We start from the raw sequence: 17558 nt of genomic DNA, 5'->3' as shown, positions 1-17558 counted from the left end.
AATTGGAGGAACAGCATTTCATATTTCACTTGGGCAGCTTACAACCTATTGGTATGAATATTGATTTCTCTAACTTCAAGTAACCCTGCATTCCTCTTTACCCATCCTTCCTCCAGCCAAGTCACACCAGTTTTCATTCTCACCAAGCAGACAGATAACAATGGCCCGTTTCCTTTATCATTGTCACAATTTTGCATATCTTTCATTTTGCATATTTTTGTGTTATATCACTCCACAAAATCGTCTATATCTCTCGTTTAAGAAAGAACTGCAGATGCTGGAAAAATCGAAGGTAGACAAAAATGCTGGAGAAACTCAGCGGGTGAGGCAGCATCTGTGTTTTCGGGCTTTAAGAAAGGTGACGTTTCGGGTCGAGACCCTTCTTCAGTCTTCTCGATCTGAAACATCTTAAGGATAAGGGGGAAATCCTTTAAAACCGAGATGAGAAGAACTTTTTTCACACAGAGAGTGGTGAATCTCTGGAACTCTCTGCCACAGAAGGTAGTCGAGGCCAGTTCATTGGCTATATTTAAGAGGGAGTTAGATGTGGCCCTTGTGGCTAAGGGGATCAGGGGGTATGGAGAGAAGGCAGGTACGGGATACTGAGTTGGATGATCAGCCATGATCATATTGAATGGCGGTGCAGGCTCGAAGGGCCGAATGGCCTACTCCTGCACCTAATTTCTATGTTTCTATCACCTATTCCTTCGCTCCATAGATGCTGCCTCACCCGCTGAGTTTCTCCAGCATTTTTGTCTACCTTCTATATCTCTCGTTTCCCTTTCCCGTGACTTTAAGTCTGAAGAAGGGTATCAAGCCGAAACGTAGCCTATTCCTTCTCCCCAGAGATGCTGCCTGTCCCGCTGAGTTACTCCAGCGTTTTGTGTCTACCTTCGGTTTAAACCAGCATCTGCAGTTCCTTCCTACACATTTTTTTTCCCGGGGTACAGGGCATTCTTTAAATCCATATCCCTTTCTAATTTAGAAGGTGGCACATATATGCAGCTTGAGTATCCCAGACCAATCTGTTACAAAGAAAAGTAATCAGGTTACTGAAAAAAACTCTATCATGTTACATAGTCGAGTGTGCACCACATCAGTCAGAGTCATAACGAGAAACACAAAAATCTTTTGCAAGCACTTTGTTGCAGATGAAAGAAATCATTAATTCTACTGTTGACGGATGTTTGGACACAAATGGTAAATTGCCGCGAAATACTTCAGAAAAACAATGGATTTCTTCTTCACATTTGGAGGTCAGAGAAGCTCTTTAAAATGCCTTTACAATAGCAATTACCATAAAACAGGAGGTGTGTCCTGACCTTACCCTTACTGTAACAAATGAACCCACTGCCTAGTTACATGGTAATTGTTGAAACTCTTTCATTGTATATAAGGTCATAAGTGATTGGAGCCGTATTAGGCCATTCGGCCCATCAATTCTACTCCATTCAATCATTTCAATCATGGCTGATCTCTCTCTCCTTCCCAACCCCATTCTCCTGCCTTCTCCCCGTAACCCCTGACACCCGTACTAACAGCGTACCTACCACATTAGGACAATCCATGAAGAAAGATTCAACCCTGCAACACATTCTCCTCCCAAGCAAGGTAACAGTGAATTCAGAAGCAGTGTGTTCATGCTACTCATTACTGATGCTTAGACATTTGGTGTGACATTTAGTTTGGTGATTTTTTTGTTGCTACTTGGTATCTTTTAGTGAAAGTGAATTTATAAATTATTTGGGTAATCCAAAGTGACAAAGCATCTCAACGGTTTGGATTTTGTAAAAACAAGGAGCTGTAGATGCTGGTTGATCCACAAAAGGACACAAAATACTGGAGTAACTCAGTAGGTCGGGCAACATCTCTAGAGAACGTGGATTGGTGACGTTTCGGGTCGAGGCCCTTCTTCAGACTGGTTGTAGGAGAGGGGGGAGAGAAAGTTGGAAATGAGGAGAGATGTACAAGGCTATGATGGGCTTAAATAAGGGCAACAGAAAGAAGCTGTTGCCTTTAATTGATGGTGAAGGACCAGAGGCGCATTGTTCAGGTTCTGGATGAGCGATGCAGGGAAGATGCATGTGACAACATTGTATGTGACAAATGATGATGATTTAGAACTCACTGTCTGGAAGATTAGAGGAAACTGAGCCAGAGACTGGTCTCACATTGAGATTAATTTGCACTTGAGAGAAATAAACTTGTTGAGAGGGAGAGAGAGAGAGAGAGAGAGGGAGAGAGGGAGAGAGGGGGAGAGAGGGGGAGAGAGAGGGAGAGAGGGGAGAGAGAGGAGGGGAAGAAAGAGTAGAGAGAGGGGAGAGGGAGAGAGGAGAGAGAGAGAGAGGGAGAGGGAGGAGGAGGGAGAGGGAGAGACTGCTGTATAAGAGCTGGCATGGACTCAATGGGCCAAATAGCGTCCCTTCTGTGCCATATGGCTCTATACTTGTCCCACCATGAAATTCCCAGTCCCTCTTTTCATCAGCATAGTAGGAATCTGCATATGGAAGAAATGAGTTGGGTTGAAGAAGTATGTAGAGTACGTGCAAGGGTTGATGCCCTTTGGAGAAACACTTGCGTTCAAATTTCATCTAATTCTAAATCCAATTTGCTTAACACATGGTACATCAAACACAATTTGAAATGTTTTGAAGATCTGCATTTTAACCCAACAATCCATGATGTTCAGATGCATTGGTTCTGAGAAAGTAGACAAGCGTAATTATTCTGGCTCGAGTCTGACAGGCAAATCCTGCTGAAATTATTAGTCATTGTTTTGTAAGAATTTAAAAAAAAAAAATATATATAAATGTACGCTGAACTTTAAGATGTATACTGGAGTTAAAGTCTTTTTCATTTTCTGCCAAATGCTAAATAAAATTAAAAGGTTCCATATGAATATTGTGGTGACTGGAGGAATAAATCAGACAATTCTGGTTTGTGTTTGGGTTAAAATGAATAATACAGCAGGCAGTCAAAATGAATCATACTGTTTAAGGTCCAACTTAATGGGGAAAGTCTGTTGTATCTTCCCAAAAATGCAAACCAAAACCTTGGTCAAGGAAGCTGCTGGAACTTTTAACTATTGCAGGGACGGGAAGGCCAGGTTAGAAATGGTCCTGAATTCTGAAACAGTGGTACAACTTAAACTGCCCATCCATAACACCCCATGAACCACATCAGCAGGCCATAAGCAGCTGGAGGGAGGGATGGCTTTTACAATGTTTCATTGCTTATGAATCCAAGGTACAAAACACACAAGGGAAAGATTTTCACTGGGAGACCTGCAGAGTCACAAATCTGTTCTGTATAATACTGGTTGATAATGTTGTTACCCCTGCCTTGGTTCCCTCCTGATTTAATGATTATAGTGTAGCTGCGCCTGCTGGCATACGCAGAGATCGAACCCGGCGTTCAGAAGCCGCGGACACGTGACTCGGGAGGGGCCGCTTGTTTTCACTTGCGCGTGTTAGTTCAGCGCTGACCACCGTTGTGGGCAGTCCGTGTCTGAAGAACCTCCATATACTGGCAATCCAACTTGTGAATAAAGATTTGTTGAAAACTCCAGTAGACGTTTCTCAGGCCACTAAAATAGTGCTCTTGCAATTACCTTGCAGTATAACTGGCCATAGCGGATGTGGAGAGGATGCCTCCACTAGTGGGAGAGTCTGGGACCAGAGGTCATAGCCTCAGAATAAAAGGACGCTCCTTTAGGAAGGAGATGAGGAGGAATTTCTTCAGTCAGAGTGTGGTGAATCTGTGGAATTCATTGCCACATAAGGCTGAGGAGGCCATCAACCATTCCTTCTCTCCATAGATGCTGCCTCACCCGCTGAGTTACTCCAGCATTTTGTGTCTACCTTCGATTTAAACCAGCATCTGCTGTTCTTTCTTACACATATATACCCGGTGGGCTGGTAATGCCCCTGTCCCACTTAAGAAACCTGAACGGAAACCTCTGGAGACTTTCCGTGCGGTTCCCAGAGGTTGCAGGTGGTTGCAGGTAGTGGAAGCAGGTAGGGAGACTGACAAAAACCTCCGGGAACCTCCGGGAACCGCACGGAAACCTTGGGTGGGGCGCAGTCTCCAGAGGTTTCCGTTCAGGTTTCCTAAGTGGGACAGGGGCATAACTAACATACAATCTGAGTAGAGGCCGCCAGATTTGTTTGAAGCCCAAGCTCCATTGCACAGAGCAAGATCAGCAGCAAATGACTAAAACGCAGATGCAAGAATCTTCCAGTTTCCTTTTAGCGCTCTCCTTCCGGAGAGATGTAGCGACAAGCTGGGTGAATGTTTCATCAGGCATAATGTGACAAGACAGTACAATACCTTGATGTACGACCTCATGGAGAAGAGGTTGGCCAGCATTGTGGATAGCCCTGGAGCCAGGCAGCTTTGAGCTATAAAACCCAGCTTCAGCTCGGCCAGGCAGATTGCATCATCGCCCTCCCTCCAGTTCCAGCTGGGAATGTTCAGCAGATGGGCCTGAGAGCAAAGGAAAGAATAAAAAAAAGTTACTGACTCAATTGCCCTTGCTGGGGTGTGGATATTTTTTAGCAGCTCTTGTCCACTGTGGTGGAGGCTTCACACAATGGTGGCTCCAGTTCCTCTGTGTGTTAACCATTGAAGGGATGACATCTGTTGCCCATTCATCGCAGGCTCCCCTGGGGCCTTTCCCTCACCTTTCCAACTAGCGGCACGATAACACTTTTGTTTTATTTTTACATTGTTCACACAGGAATGCCAGTGTGGCATTTCTGTCTGGCAGCGACTTCAAGAAGGACAAGCAGCTGGACTGCTTCCAGCGGCTGGCACTAGTGACAGGCTTGATACATAACAGCTCTGCTTGCCTCCGTGCCAGCCCTGTGTCTGGCCTGTCAGCACTGCGATTTGTTGCCTGACATTTTGCAGGTGTTTCTCCGTCGGATTGAAGAGCCACACCACGCAGTGATTTAAACAGAAATAACATGCAGAATAACGTACGTAGAGGGGCTGTAGGAAAAGAGTGGTGAATCTGTGGAATTATTTGCCACAGAAGGCTATGGAGGCCAAGTCAATGGATATTATTAAGGCAGAGAACGATAGATTCTTGATTAGTATGGGTGTCTGGGGTTATGGGGAGAAGGCAGGAGAATGGGGTTATGAGGGGAAGATAGATAGACAATAGACAATAAGTGCAGGAGTAGGCCATGTGGCCCTTCGAGCCAGCACCGCCATTCAATGTGATCATGGCTGATCATCCCCAATCAGTACCCCGTTCCTGCCTTCTCCCCATATCCCCCGACTGCTATTTTTAAGAGCCCTATCTAGCTCTCTATTGAAAGCATCCAGAGAACCTGCCTCCACCGCCCTCTGAGGCAGAGAATTCCACAGCCATGATTGAATGGCGGAGCAGACTTGATGGGACAAATGGCCTAATTCTGCTCCTATCACATATGAACGAATGAAAAAAGGCAGCTGGGCTGAAGATAGACACAACATGATGCCGTAACTCAGCGGGACAGGCAGCATCTCTGGAAAAAAGTAGTAGGTAGACGTTTCGGGTCGAGACCCTTCTTCAGACTGAGAGTCGGGGGAGAGGGAAATTAGAGGTATGGAAAGGTGCAGAACAAGTCAGAGTTGGCACCGATGACCCAAGAAAGGTCCATTGTTGACTGTGGAAGAGATGAAATGGATGGAATTCTAATCTTAGCTCAAACCACACCTTTGGTAAAGTCACCCCAGATTTGATGTTTTCGATTGAATTGATGTAAAGATACAGCATGTATGCAGGCCCTTCAGCCCATCAAGTCCATGCCAACCATCGATCACCCGTTCACACTAGTTCTATGTTATCCTCTCTCCAAACTCCAAATAATCTGCAAACCTGGAATGTGAGAGGTCTCTATTCCACTCATGATTTTATACAACTCTATAAGATCGCCCCCTTATCCTCCCGTGCTCCATAGAGGCGTCCCAGCCTCTCTCTGTAGCTCACACCTTCGAGTTCACAACCCTAAATTCCGCCATGTCTCCGTTTCTGCCAACACGGCAAAGATATCGTGTTTCAATTTATTTTTTCACCATTGTGCTGAGGGAACTCTGTGGCATTGAGAATGAACGAACGTGTGCAGGAGTGTCCTCTGGCAGTCTGCAGCTTGGACCAGAGTCAGGATGTGGTTAGTGAACCTCTGTATTGGCACGGCCCTTCATATCGAATAGCTCCTGTCTCCAACCCATGTGCCGTGCTGTTAGGATAAAGGGATAATATGATGCTGCCCGTGTATATCGAGCGTGTCATTTTTCAGCAAAACATTTCCTCTCGCCTCTCCACTTCACCCTGGAATTTCGTACTGTGGCACCTGCAAAACACTCCCAAAGCAGGATCCTTCAACATTTCTTGGAGCCTTGGACTCATCGCCAAAGCCTAGTTAGTTTCCCATCACAATCCAACTCTTCAGCATCTAGAGTCCGTTTCTAAGATATAGTTAGCAAACAGAGGCCATTGGCAAGTCCAACATTGATCATTCGCCCCCATCCCAGGGTATGGGCTCGGTGATTTTGAATGACTGAAAGTATATTTCCAAGATAGGATGGATTATAACTAGAATGGAAATCTATATGTTATGATTGTCCCTGTACCTAACGTTTCATCTTTCAAGTTGAAATGGTTTGGACTTAGATAAATGCACCATGAACCAACATTTATTTTGTTTAGTTTAGAGATATGGTGTGGAAACATAGAAAAAATATAGAAAATGGGTGCAGGAGGAGGCCATTCGGCCCTTCGAGACAGCACTGCCATTCATTGTGATCATGGCTGAAACAGGCCCTTCGGCCCACCAAGTCCGCGCCAACCAACAATCCCTGCACACTACTTCTATCCTACACACAAGGGACAAACCTACGAACCTACACGTCTTTGGAGCAAACAAAATGAAAACAGAAATACTACAGATGTTGGAATTCTGAAATATAGTGAAATATCTGGGAATGCTCAGCAGGTCAGGCAGAACTGGTGGAAAGACAAACAAAGGTAACGCTTCAGGTTAAAAACATTTCATCTAATGAAGGGTTTTCAACACAAATCGATAGTTGTTTCTATTTCCTGTTCATCCTATGTAGAAGGACTTGGTAGGATTTAGTAGGATGCACAGGTTCCTATGCCTTGGTGATTCAAGAATTCGTCCAGATACATCTTTGGTGTTGTGAGAATACTTGTGTCCAATGCTTTCAAGTGCATTGTCTTGAAGATTGTATCAACTCTGTTAATTTTATTCCTCAAACCCCTCTAAACCTTTCACTCTTCATCTTAAGCCCATACCATTAGGCTTTAGGCTTTAGAGCTTCAATGGCGTGAAACTGTTGGGATCACTAAGGCGTAGAAACCCATGGACCTGTGCCAAGTTCGACTAAATGGGATGTGCAGAGACGGGACTTGGTGGTCGGCATGGGGAGTTTCAGCGCTGTATCGGAGTTGTGGAACATTTTAAGAGGAAAATTTCGCAACAGGAGTAAAATCCAAACACTCATGGTTAAATCACACCTACCTTGTTATGATACTGTAGCATCTGTGTTATGATTCTTATCTTTGGATTATAATTTTTGATGGATATTACCCTGAAACAAACAGAGGAAAATGGTCAGTCAGTAATCTTTCTTTCTCCTTTTAAGGTTAAGACCTTGATGAAAATTAGCTTCAATGACAAAGAAGGCAAGACTATTATAACAATTATTATTATTGCACAATATTTTTTTATTTATTGAGTATGTGTGAATGTGTATATACACACAATGAACTTTTCTTTCTCCCGTTATGTACTATGTTTACATATTCTGTTGTGCTGCAACAAGCAAGAATTTTGTTGTCCTATCTGGGACACATGACAATAAAACACTCTTGACCTCGAAGATCATCTCGACAGCTGACGTCCATACCAAAAGCTGAGAAATACTGGGAGTGTGGACACAAAAAGCTGGAGTGTCAACTCAGCGGGACAGGCAGCATCTCTGGAGAGAGGAATAGGTGACGTTTAAGATTGAGAGTCTCAGACGGGGAAACTGGGAGCTGTCAGCAAGCTATCCTGGAGCATTCACATCGCAAAATCCAAAGTTCCTCGCTGGTGAGATGCCTTCGCCCCCACCCCTGTCCTGAGCACTGGTGCAAAGTGCAACTCCACACCCTGAGACTGTCACCTGATGCAACACATCACAACATGTACAGTGATATTTGATTTTCTAGTTTATACCTGCGAGGTTCCTCTTGTCTGATGACACCTTCTTGGAGGTAGACCATAGAAACATAGAAAATAGGTGCAGGAGTAGGCCATTCGGCCCTTCGAGCCTGCACCGCCATTCAATATGATCATGGTTGATCATTCAACTCAGTATCCTGTACCTGCCTTCTCTCCATACACCCTGATCCCTTTAGCCACAAGGGCCACATCTAACTCCCTCATAAATATAGCCAATGAACTGGCCTCAACTACCCTCTGTGGCAGAGAGTTCCACAGATTCACCACTCTTTGTGTGAAAAATGTTTTTCTCATTTCGGTCCTAAAGGATTTCCCCCTTATCCTTAAACTGTGACCCCTTGTCCTGGACTCCCCCAACATCGGGAACAATCTTCCTGCATCTCGCCTGTCCAACCCCTTAAGAATTTTATCTGTCTGTGTCTGTGGGTGTCATACACTGGGCACTCGTATCACTCATTCTCACCACCAGCCACTCTATCCTCACTCTATCCATGCCTGCGGTTCCATAATCTGCCAGTGATTCCAGGCGCTCTCCCCCTCCCTGTCCACTGATCTGTCACAGTGTCACAGAACCACATGTGCCACACCAGTGTGTAATTCCACACATGTCCCTGTTGCACAGTTCCGCCCAAATGTACTCAAGTTATTGGCAACAAATATCCAGTGGCCTTTCCCAGTCGGGGGTGTGGATGGTGGAGTGAGATTGAAGCACACTGTGTCTCACACTGTTCCACCCCAGAGAACAATCCACCAATATTCCCTTCAAACCAGCCCAGCAACGTCCACAAAAATGATAAGGTTTTAAAGCACGGAACATGTGGAAGCAATTAAAAGCATTGCTTCCAACAAACAATCCCTCTTCTAGACTTCTCTGGCAATAATAATAGATGAAATGTAATTAAAAGGGTGTGCAGTGAAAATACAACACGATGGTGTAAAGAAGGACATGATTTAAGTTCCATCTATCTTCTGTCTGTGTCATTGTGGATGGACTCTGTTGCCTTGTCGACTCCTCCTATCTGAACTGACCCTTTTCTCACTCAACAGGTACAGGTACAATGGGTGAACATTTACGGGCCTGTCCCACTTGGCGATTTTTTCGGGGACAACCAACGTCACCTGGTGACAACCTGCGCCATCCTGGCGACAACCTACAACAGCACCTACATCAGGAGAAGACAAGCTACGTCAAGCCCAGAAAGGTTTTGAACATTTCAAAATCCAGCGGGGACCAGAAAGACGCTACAACTCTTTAGGCGACTTGAGGAGACTACTCACGACTATACGGGCATCACCCCGCGACTATGCGTTGACAGCCTAGTCACCTGTAGTCGCTGAAAAAAACCGCCAAAGTGGAACAGACCCTATATAAATTTCCAAAACTCATATGTCCATATTGAATCGTCCTGTGAATTTCATTGTGTTTTTTCCCCCAAAGTGTCCTGTGATCATTTTCCTAATAAATAATTCCTAATATACACTAGTATATTCCTCATTGCTGATGTCAGGCAAGACCATCTGAGTCCCCTGGTTTTTGCTCTTCCTCCTTTTATTAACAGGGAGTTTACATTCGTGCTCTTTCTAGAATCCATGGAATGTTGAAAGATGATAATCAGTGCCTCTACAATTTATCTCCACCCCCCTCCCCCGTTCTTTATAAACCCAGGGTTACAGGTCATCTGATCCTGGAGATTTATCCACTTCCCGTCCAATTAAACACTCCAACAATTGTTTTTTCACAACTCAAAATTCTTTCAGCTCCCAATTCCTGAGCATTGTACCCCACTATTCCATCGCGCCCCCTCCTGTGAAACAAAATGGTCGTTTAATTTTCCTGCCATTTCCTTCCGTGGGGACTTGTGTTTGATCTTGACCTTGGGTTCAGTCAGTGTGGATTTTGTACATTCTCCCTGATATGTTTTCTCCAGGTGCTCTAGTTTCATCCCAAAGGCTTACTCATAGGTTAATTGGTTAGTGCAAATTACCTCTGAGTGCATGTTAATGGTTAATATAATCAAAGGGGAGTTAATGGCACGAGTGAGAGAGAATATGTTACAGGGTTAGAGGGAAATAAAGGGAGGGGGAATGGGAGCCATGGGATTACCCCCTATCCTGGTCTTGATGGCACAAATGGCCTCTTTCTATACAAAGTAAGAGAGAGAGATGTTGGGAACAGTCTCAGTGTAGTGGGAGTGCTCTCCCCTTACACTGGGGGCGCTCTCCCCATATTAGTGAAAATGACCTCCTTAATACATTATGGATACAAGATGCTGCAGATGCTGGAATCTGGAGCAGCACACAAGTTGCTGGAGGACCTCAGGCAGGTCAGGCAGCTTCTGTGGAGGGACAGGGATGGTTGCGTCTTTATCACTGACATCCACATTCCACATTCCACCATCCATAGTCCTTTGTGTGTCTATTTCACTGCTCCACTGTGAAGTCTCATCAAGGCAAGCCTGCTAATGAAGAAGCTTCCCCACTGGAGTCCTGTTGCAGAGTTTCGACCCTATCTGTCGACTATCCTGTTGCCTCTGCAAATGCTGCTTGACCCACTGAGCTGCTTCAGCAGATGGTTTTTCGCTCTTGCTAATAATTTACTACTTTGCAAAGATCTCAGAGATGAAGGATGTGAGTGGCTTTTGGGCCGAGGAATTTAAGTTATTGGAAAAGAGTTCAGGAACTTGGGATAGTTTTCTTTGGAAAAAGTGAGACTGTGAATTGATGTTTCCAGGTTAATTGGCAGAGTTGCTCCAGGAAGGTTGACTTTGTAAAGAGTCCAAATATTAAGGATGTAAGCTGAAGTTTGTAAAGTTAACAGAGAGGACGAGAGACAGGCTTTAGTTTCATCCAGGTTTAGTATGAGTCTTGGAATGGGTTCTCAGGGAAAACTACTGATGTGGAAGATGGGACGGCATAACAGTTCAGCCATTAGAGCTGCTGCCTCACTGCTCTGGTGACCTGAGTTCACTCCTGACCACGAGTGCTGCCTGTAAGTAGTTTGCACATTCTCCGTGTGGCAGTGCGGGTTCCTGCAACTGCTCCAATTTCCTCACACACTGCAAAGACGTGCAGGTTGATCGGCTAATTGGCCACTGCAACCTGCCTGGCCTAAACCCCTGAATTACTCCAGTTTTATTGTGTTTATCTTTAATATGGGTGGCAGGAGCATGGGGTTCCTAGTTTTCACTCAATCACAGAATTTCCTTTCTGTTCACTGTTCCCCTTTTACTGCTGCATTAAACTTGTTTGATAGGAATATGTTGCAGTGAACATCAGTGGGGAACAGTTGTGCATCAGCTGAATAGAGTCCTAACGGGCCTGTCCCACTTACGCAACTTTTTTGGCGACTGCCGGCACTCATCATAAGTCGTTGCAGATCGCCGAAAATTTCCAACATGTTGAAAATCCAGCGGCATGTCGCGGGGTGAAGCCTGTATGGTCGTGAGTAGTCGCCCAAAGAGTCGTACCTTGTTCTGGTCGCCGTTGGATTTTCAACACGTTGAACATTTTGAACAACGACCTATGACGGGTGCCGGCAGTCGCCGAAAAAGTCGCGTATGTGGGACAGGCCCATAACTCATAGGAACATTTGGAGATACAAATTGATTGATTGCTGGATACAGCATGGAAACAGGTGCTTCAGCCCACTGAGTCCACACTGACCATTGACCACCCATTCACACCAGTTCTTCTTCTCCCTACACACGGGGCTGCCATTTGCTAAGACCAATCAACCTTCAAACCATCTTGTCTTTGGGATGTGCAAAGAAACCGGAGCACGAGGGGAGGAGGGGGTGGGGGGCCCATGTGATCACAGAACGAAGTGCAATCTTCTTCGTAGAACCCCGAAACATCACCCATCCTTTTTCTCTGCCTGACCCGTTGAGTTACTCCAGCACTTGATGTCTACCTTCGGAATAAACCAGCAACTGCAGTGCCTGCCTACATAATCAGCTCTAGCAACTAGGTTTTATTTCAGAATACAGTCATGCCTTTTTAATTTCTTGCAGACAGCTTGAATTAATCATTGGCCCTATTATCACCACTTATATCATTCAATCAACTTATTCCATTGCAGACTTCTCCTATTGTTCTCTCTTCCTGTTTCTCTGCAGCATAAAACTTGTTTGATTTCTAACTTTTCCCTGTTGCAAGGAAGATCATCGACCTGAAATCTTAACCCCATTCTTGGGTCTGACATAGACTTGCAGACAGAGGCATCGGGAGTCTCCCCACACAAACAGGCTCTTGTGCTCCATGCAGGCCATCTGCATTCTCGTCAGTTCTCAAAGAAGTACAACGGGATCTGGGGGTCCTTGTTCACCAGTCAATGAAAGTAAGCATGCAGGTACAGCAGGCAGTGAAGAAAGCAAATGGCATGTTGGCCTTCATAACAAGAGGGGTTGAGTATAGGAGCAAAGAGGTCCCTTCTGCAGTTGCACAGGGCCCTAGTGAGACCACACCTAGAGTATTGTGTGCAGTTTTGGTCCCCTAATTTGAGGAAGGACATTCTTGCTATTGAGGGAGTGCAGCGTAGGTTCACAAGGTTAATTCCCGGGATGGCGGGACAGTCATATGCTGAGAGAGTGGAGCGGCTGGGCTTGTACACTCTGGAGTTTAGAAGGATGATAGGGAAGCTTATTGAAACATATAAGATTATTAAGGGTTTGGACATGTCAGAGGCAGGAAACATGTTCCCAATGTTGGGGGGAGTCCAGAACCAGGGGCCACACTTTAAGAATAAGGGGTAAAGCATTTAGAATGGAGACGAGGAAACACTTTTTGTGAGTCTGTGGAATTCTCTGCCTCAGAGGGCGGTGGAGGCCGGTTCTCTGGATATTTTCAAGACAGAGCTTAATAGGGCTCTTAAAGAAAGCGGAGTCAGGGGATATGGGGAGAAGGCAGGAACAGGGGACTGAATGCGGATGATCAGCCATGATCACATTGAATGGCGGTGCTGGCTCGAAGGGCCGAATGGCCTACTCCTGTCTATTGTCTATTGAATCTACACACATTTACACTGCCCATTTAACCTGCTGACCCACACATCTTTGAGATGTGGGAAGAAACTGGAGCGCCCGGAGGAAACCCATGCAGTCACGAGGAGAATATGCAAACTCCACACAGACAGCGGCCGAGGTCAGGATCGAACCTGGGTCTTTGGTGATGTGAGGGTGTGGCTCTACCTTAAAACTGAGTTTGCTTAGTGTTGCTAGCATTCTCTATTTTACTTCGGGTTTCTGACATCTGCAGTCTTGCTTTTGTACACACTGAGCCAATTTGCTCAGCCCAGCCTGGACACATTCTGGGACCTCATCCATTTGGCCCATCAGCACCCTCTTGGCAGTAATGCTCCATCCTTCATTCTTACCTCATGATGTTTGAGGCATCTTCAGCGTCGGGGTCGGGGCAGTACTTGTTCGCCAGAATTAAGCAAGCGTCTGATGACTCTATCTGAGACAGGGAAAGACATGAAAAGCCCATGAAAGTCATGGATCGTTGCAACACACAAGCCCCTACTGTAAACTGTCTTGTATCGGATTGAGCTGAACTGTGTTTAAACCTCAAAGTTGAACAATAACCAAGTTCGACACCGAATCACAGTCACAAGTTTTGATCAGAAGGCAGAATAAAAGGAAAATGCGAATTAGAATTATCCTAGAAAATGAAAATGTTCACTGGAACAACTATTTGACCTCCTCCAGATTCCACTCATATCTAGAGAGAATATTGTGATTTTGCCGAATCCAAATCAACTGCGAAACAATAGACTCGCAACTCGTAAAAAGACGATAGGTTTGACACAAGGGGAATAGGTGTGGGATGGGCACATGATGAGTTAATAGACACAGTATACACGATGAGATGAAATTAGGGAGAACGTAACAAGGCATTACGCTTGGGCCACACAATGGGACAATAGTCCCAGGGAACGTAATGAAACAACGAGCAAGGTCACCACAGGCGTGTGGGATGCAACATGACAACAGCGTGGGGGCATGTAACAGGACAACAGATGTGAGGCACACAACAAAGCAATTGGCAGGGAAACATGTCGAGACAATAGATGTGAGACATAGAAAGGCAATGGAATTAACACTTGTTAAAGGTGTTCTTTAAGAAGTCATAGAGTCTAACACTATCCTATACACACTGGGGACAATGTACAATTTTACCAAACCAATTAACCTACAAACCTGCATGTCTTTAGAGTGTGGGAGGAAACCAGAGATCCTGGAGAAAAGCCACGCAGGTCACTGGGAGAACGTACAAACTCCATACAGACAGCACCCGTAGACAGGTTTGAACCTGGGTCTCTGGTGCTGTAAGGCAGTAACTCTACCAGTGCTCCATCGTGCCACCCCTCATAGAGCAGTAGCCCAGCCCAATAATCAGGCCATAGGCCTCTGTATATCTCGGTGTGACACTGCTGAATGGGAAGCCACTTTCCTCAGGTTGGTAGCTTGACATGATGATCCAGTAGTCCTGGAGCCTAACTAACTTAAATTTCTCACCGACCCAAATTAGTTACGAAGTATTTAGTGGACAGCCTCAAGAGTTTCCTCTTAAGGAATCCAACACACGCTATCTTGACATCATGAGAGGAATAGTTTGAGTAAACACACAGAGTCTCTTGCCCAGAATAGGATAATTGAGAACCAGAGGACATAGGTTCAAGGTGAGGGGAAAAGATTTAATACAAACCTGAGGGGTAATTTTTTCACGCAAAGGGTGGTGGGTGTATGGAACGAGCTGCCGGAGGAGGTAGTTGAGGCAGGGACTATCGCAACATTTAAGAAACATTTAGACAGGTACATGGATAGGATAGGTTTAGGGAGCTGAGAAAATCATTTTTCACACAGAGAGTGATGAATCTGTGGAATTCTCTGCCACGGAAGGTAGTTGAGGCCAGTTCATTGGCTATATTTAAGAGGGAGTTAGATGTAGCCCTTGTGGCTAAAGGGATCAGGGGGTTTGGAGAGAAGGCTGGTACAGGATACTGAGTTGGATGATCAGCCATGATCATATTGAATGGCGGTGCAGGCTCGAAGGGCCGAATGGCCTACTCCTGCACCTATTTTCTATGTTTCTATGTTTAGATGGATATGGGCCAAATGCAGGCAGGTGGGACTAGTGTAGATAGGGCATGTAGGGGTAAAGGGCCTGTTTCCACACTGAATGACTCTATGACTCGATCACTGAGCAATTGATCCTGGATAACATTTCACCACACCTTGTCTGCTTTCCTTGCAGTAAATGAGATGCAGCTTTCCAAACAAACCAAGGAGAAACCAGACCACTTCCACCCACAGCGACTGATAAATCAGCAACCAAGGGAGACTTGTCTGAGTTTATTCAAACTTGCTATCCTGGCTGGAAGACAAAACACATCAGAGCACAGAGTCAGAAAAAGGATACAGTCATTACCTTGACTCTGGCGAGATCATGCGGATTTAGGACAGATCCTTGGAAGAATTCCACCTGAGTGAAATGTCTTTTAAAAAGAGCTTCGAGCTCAAGGTTAGGGGAAATGCTGGAGAGAGATTAAAAAAAATAATATGAGACAGTTAGCAATTTCAAACACAATGCAAGATTTCAGACGAGAGGATTACAATGATATTGGCTTTGCACTAAATGACATTTTGATTTATATTGGTAGACATGGGGCGCTGTGACATGAGGGCACGCGTCTGATCTTCAGCCAGTTCAAGCACAAACGCAAAGAGTGAAAAATACCGTACCGCAAACAATGTCTCCTAAAGCCACCGCTTTGACCAAGCCTTTGTTTGTTTTTCTCTAATATCTCATCATCTGGCCAAGTGTCAAGTTTCTGTCTGGAAACACTTTGGGATATTTCACTGCATTAAGGTTCTATAATAATGCATGTCTCTTGGAGCAAGAGCAAAGCAACACTTTGAAAAGTTGCTGGGGGGCATATTTCGGCAGAAATACACCACGGGATCACTTCAGCGTTTGAGAGAAGGCAGATGTCCATGGCCTTTGGAGCACTGTTTGGTCCCAAGGCAAGGTGCAACCTACAACTGCAGCCCAATGGAGCTTCTGCCATGCTGCTCCATGGGCAGAGGTTTGATCCTGACCCCCATGATTTCTGTGTGGAGTTTGCATGTTTTCCCTGTGAACACATGGGTTTCTTTAGAGATTCAGCAAGTAAACAGGCTCTTCAGCCGACCGAGTACTCGCTGACCAGTGACCCCCCCATAGACTACACACTAGGGACAAGTGTGGGAGGAAACCAGAGCACCCAAAGAAAACCCACGGGGTCACAGGGAGAACGTACAAACTCCATATAGACAGCACCCATAGTCAGGATCGGACCTGGGTATCTGGTGATGTAAGGCATCATGTGAGGGGGTAATCTGGACTGTCCCAGCTCCGTGAGACAGGGACATGGCCCTTTCAATGGGGGATGCTAGGAGAGAAAGGGGAACACTGCTGGGTAGGATTTAGAGCAAAAGCTGGGTTTCAGACATTGTAATCTCAAAACACATGGCCGTTTGGAATCTAATCAAGACAGCATCATCCAGTGGTTCCATGGCAAGCTGCAGAGGTCGACAATTGTTTTTCAGCAATAGTGGAATTCAGCTATAGATCCTGGGTCAGGTTCTGAAAGGCTCGATCAATGTACTGAGTCCTTTCTAAAAATATAAAATAAAAGTTCTTCCCTCAGCGTGCTTCAAGGGGAATCCTGTGCCAGACTTGATACAATTTCAGAGTCCACGGGCATTTGGTTCATAAGAAGCTTCCAGTGAGATGCTTAAAACACTGGATCTATTCCTTGGAATACTTTTCCTCTTACTCGTGTGTCAGGTGTGGTTCTACTTGCTCCATGTTAGAAGTTACTTTCCCAACTGTTTCTTCCCAGCTGTTATCAGGCAACTGAACCATCCTGCCAACAGGTGGCAGTTCTGAGCTACTATCTGTTCATTGAAGACCCTTAGGCTATCTTTAATCAGACATTCCTGGACTTTATCTTGCACTAAACGTTATTCCTTTTATCATTTATCCATACACTGTGGACAGCTTGCTTGTAATCATATATAGTCTTTCCACTGAATGGATAATTATTGTATAAAAAAGCTTTTCACTGTACACACATGAAAATAAACTAATCTAAACTGCGTGCTCCATGGCCATAGTGATCCCGGGCATCGTATGGGATCACAAACTAAACTCGTCAATGCAAATGTTTGGGAATAGGCAGCCTTTGCTTTGAAATTAGATTTATATTCTTTGGATATTAGGAGACGAAGAGGTGATCTTATTGAAAACTTATAAAGATTCTTAGGTGGCGGGAAGAGTAGA

General features: G+C 45.1%; 1 protein-coding gene and 1 long non-coding RNA gene across 16 annotated transcripts in view; one reads left to right on the top strand and one right to left on the bottom strand.

The window, feature by feature from the left end:
* LOC129712920 (uncharacterized) overlaps window positions 1-9708 on the top strand; it is a 45344-nt gene extending 35636 nt beyond the window's left edge. The window contains exon 3 of the long non-coding RNA XR_008726158.1: window positions 9282-9708. This is a non-coding gene — a long non-coding RNA (uncharacterized LOC129712920). The remainder of the gene's footprint in view (window positions 1-9281) is intronic.
* The window catches only part of kcnma1a (potassium large conductance calcium-activated channel, subfamily M, alpha member 1a), a 486207-nt gene that overhangs the window by 154130 nt on the left and 314519 nt on the right, over window positions 1-17558 (bottom strand). For all 15 annotated transcript variants that reach the window (XM_055661691.1, XM_055661690.1, XM_055661680.1 and 12 more), the window contains 4 exons: window positions 15663-15768; window positions 13606-13688; window positions 7530-7599; window positions 4330-4485 (listed from right to left, as the gene is read on the bottom strand). In XM_055661691.1, coding sequence (XP_055517666.1) covers window positions 4330-4485; window positions 7530-7599; window positions 13606-13688; window positions 15663-15768 — 415 coding nt within the window. The remainder of the gene's footprint in view (window positions 1-4329; window positions 4486-7529; window positions 7600-13605; window positions 13689-15662; window positions 15769-17558) is intronic.

This window comes from Leucoraja erinacea, chromosome 34 (assembly GCF_028641065.1).
Source record: "Leucoraja erinacea ecotype New England chromosome 34, Leri_hhj_1, whole genome shotgun sequence".
Taxonomy (NCBI): Eukaryota; Metazoa; Chordata; class Chondrichthyes; order Rajiformes; family Rajidae; genus Leucoraja; species Leucoraja erinaceus.
Note: the sequence above shows the minus strand (reverse complement) of the source record. Positions and strands in the feature narration are given on the sequence as shown.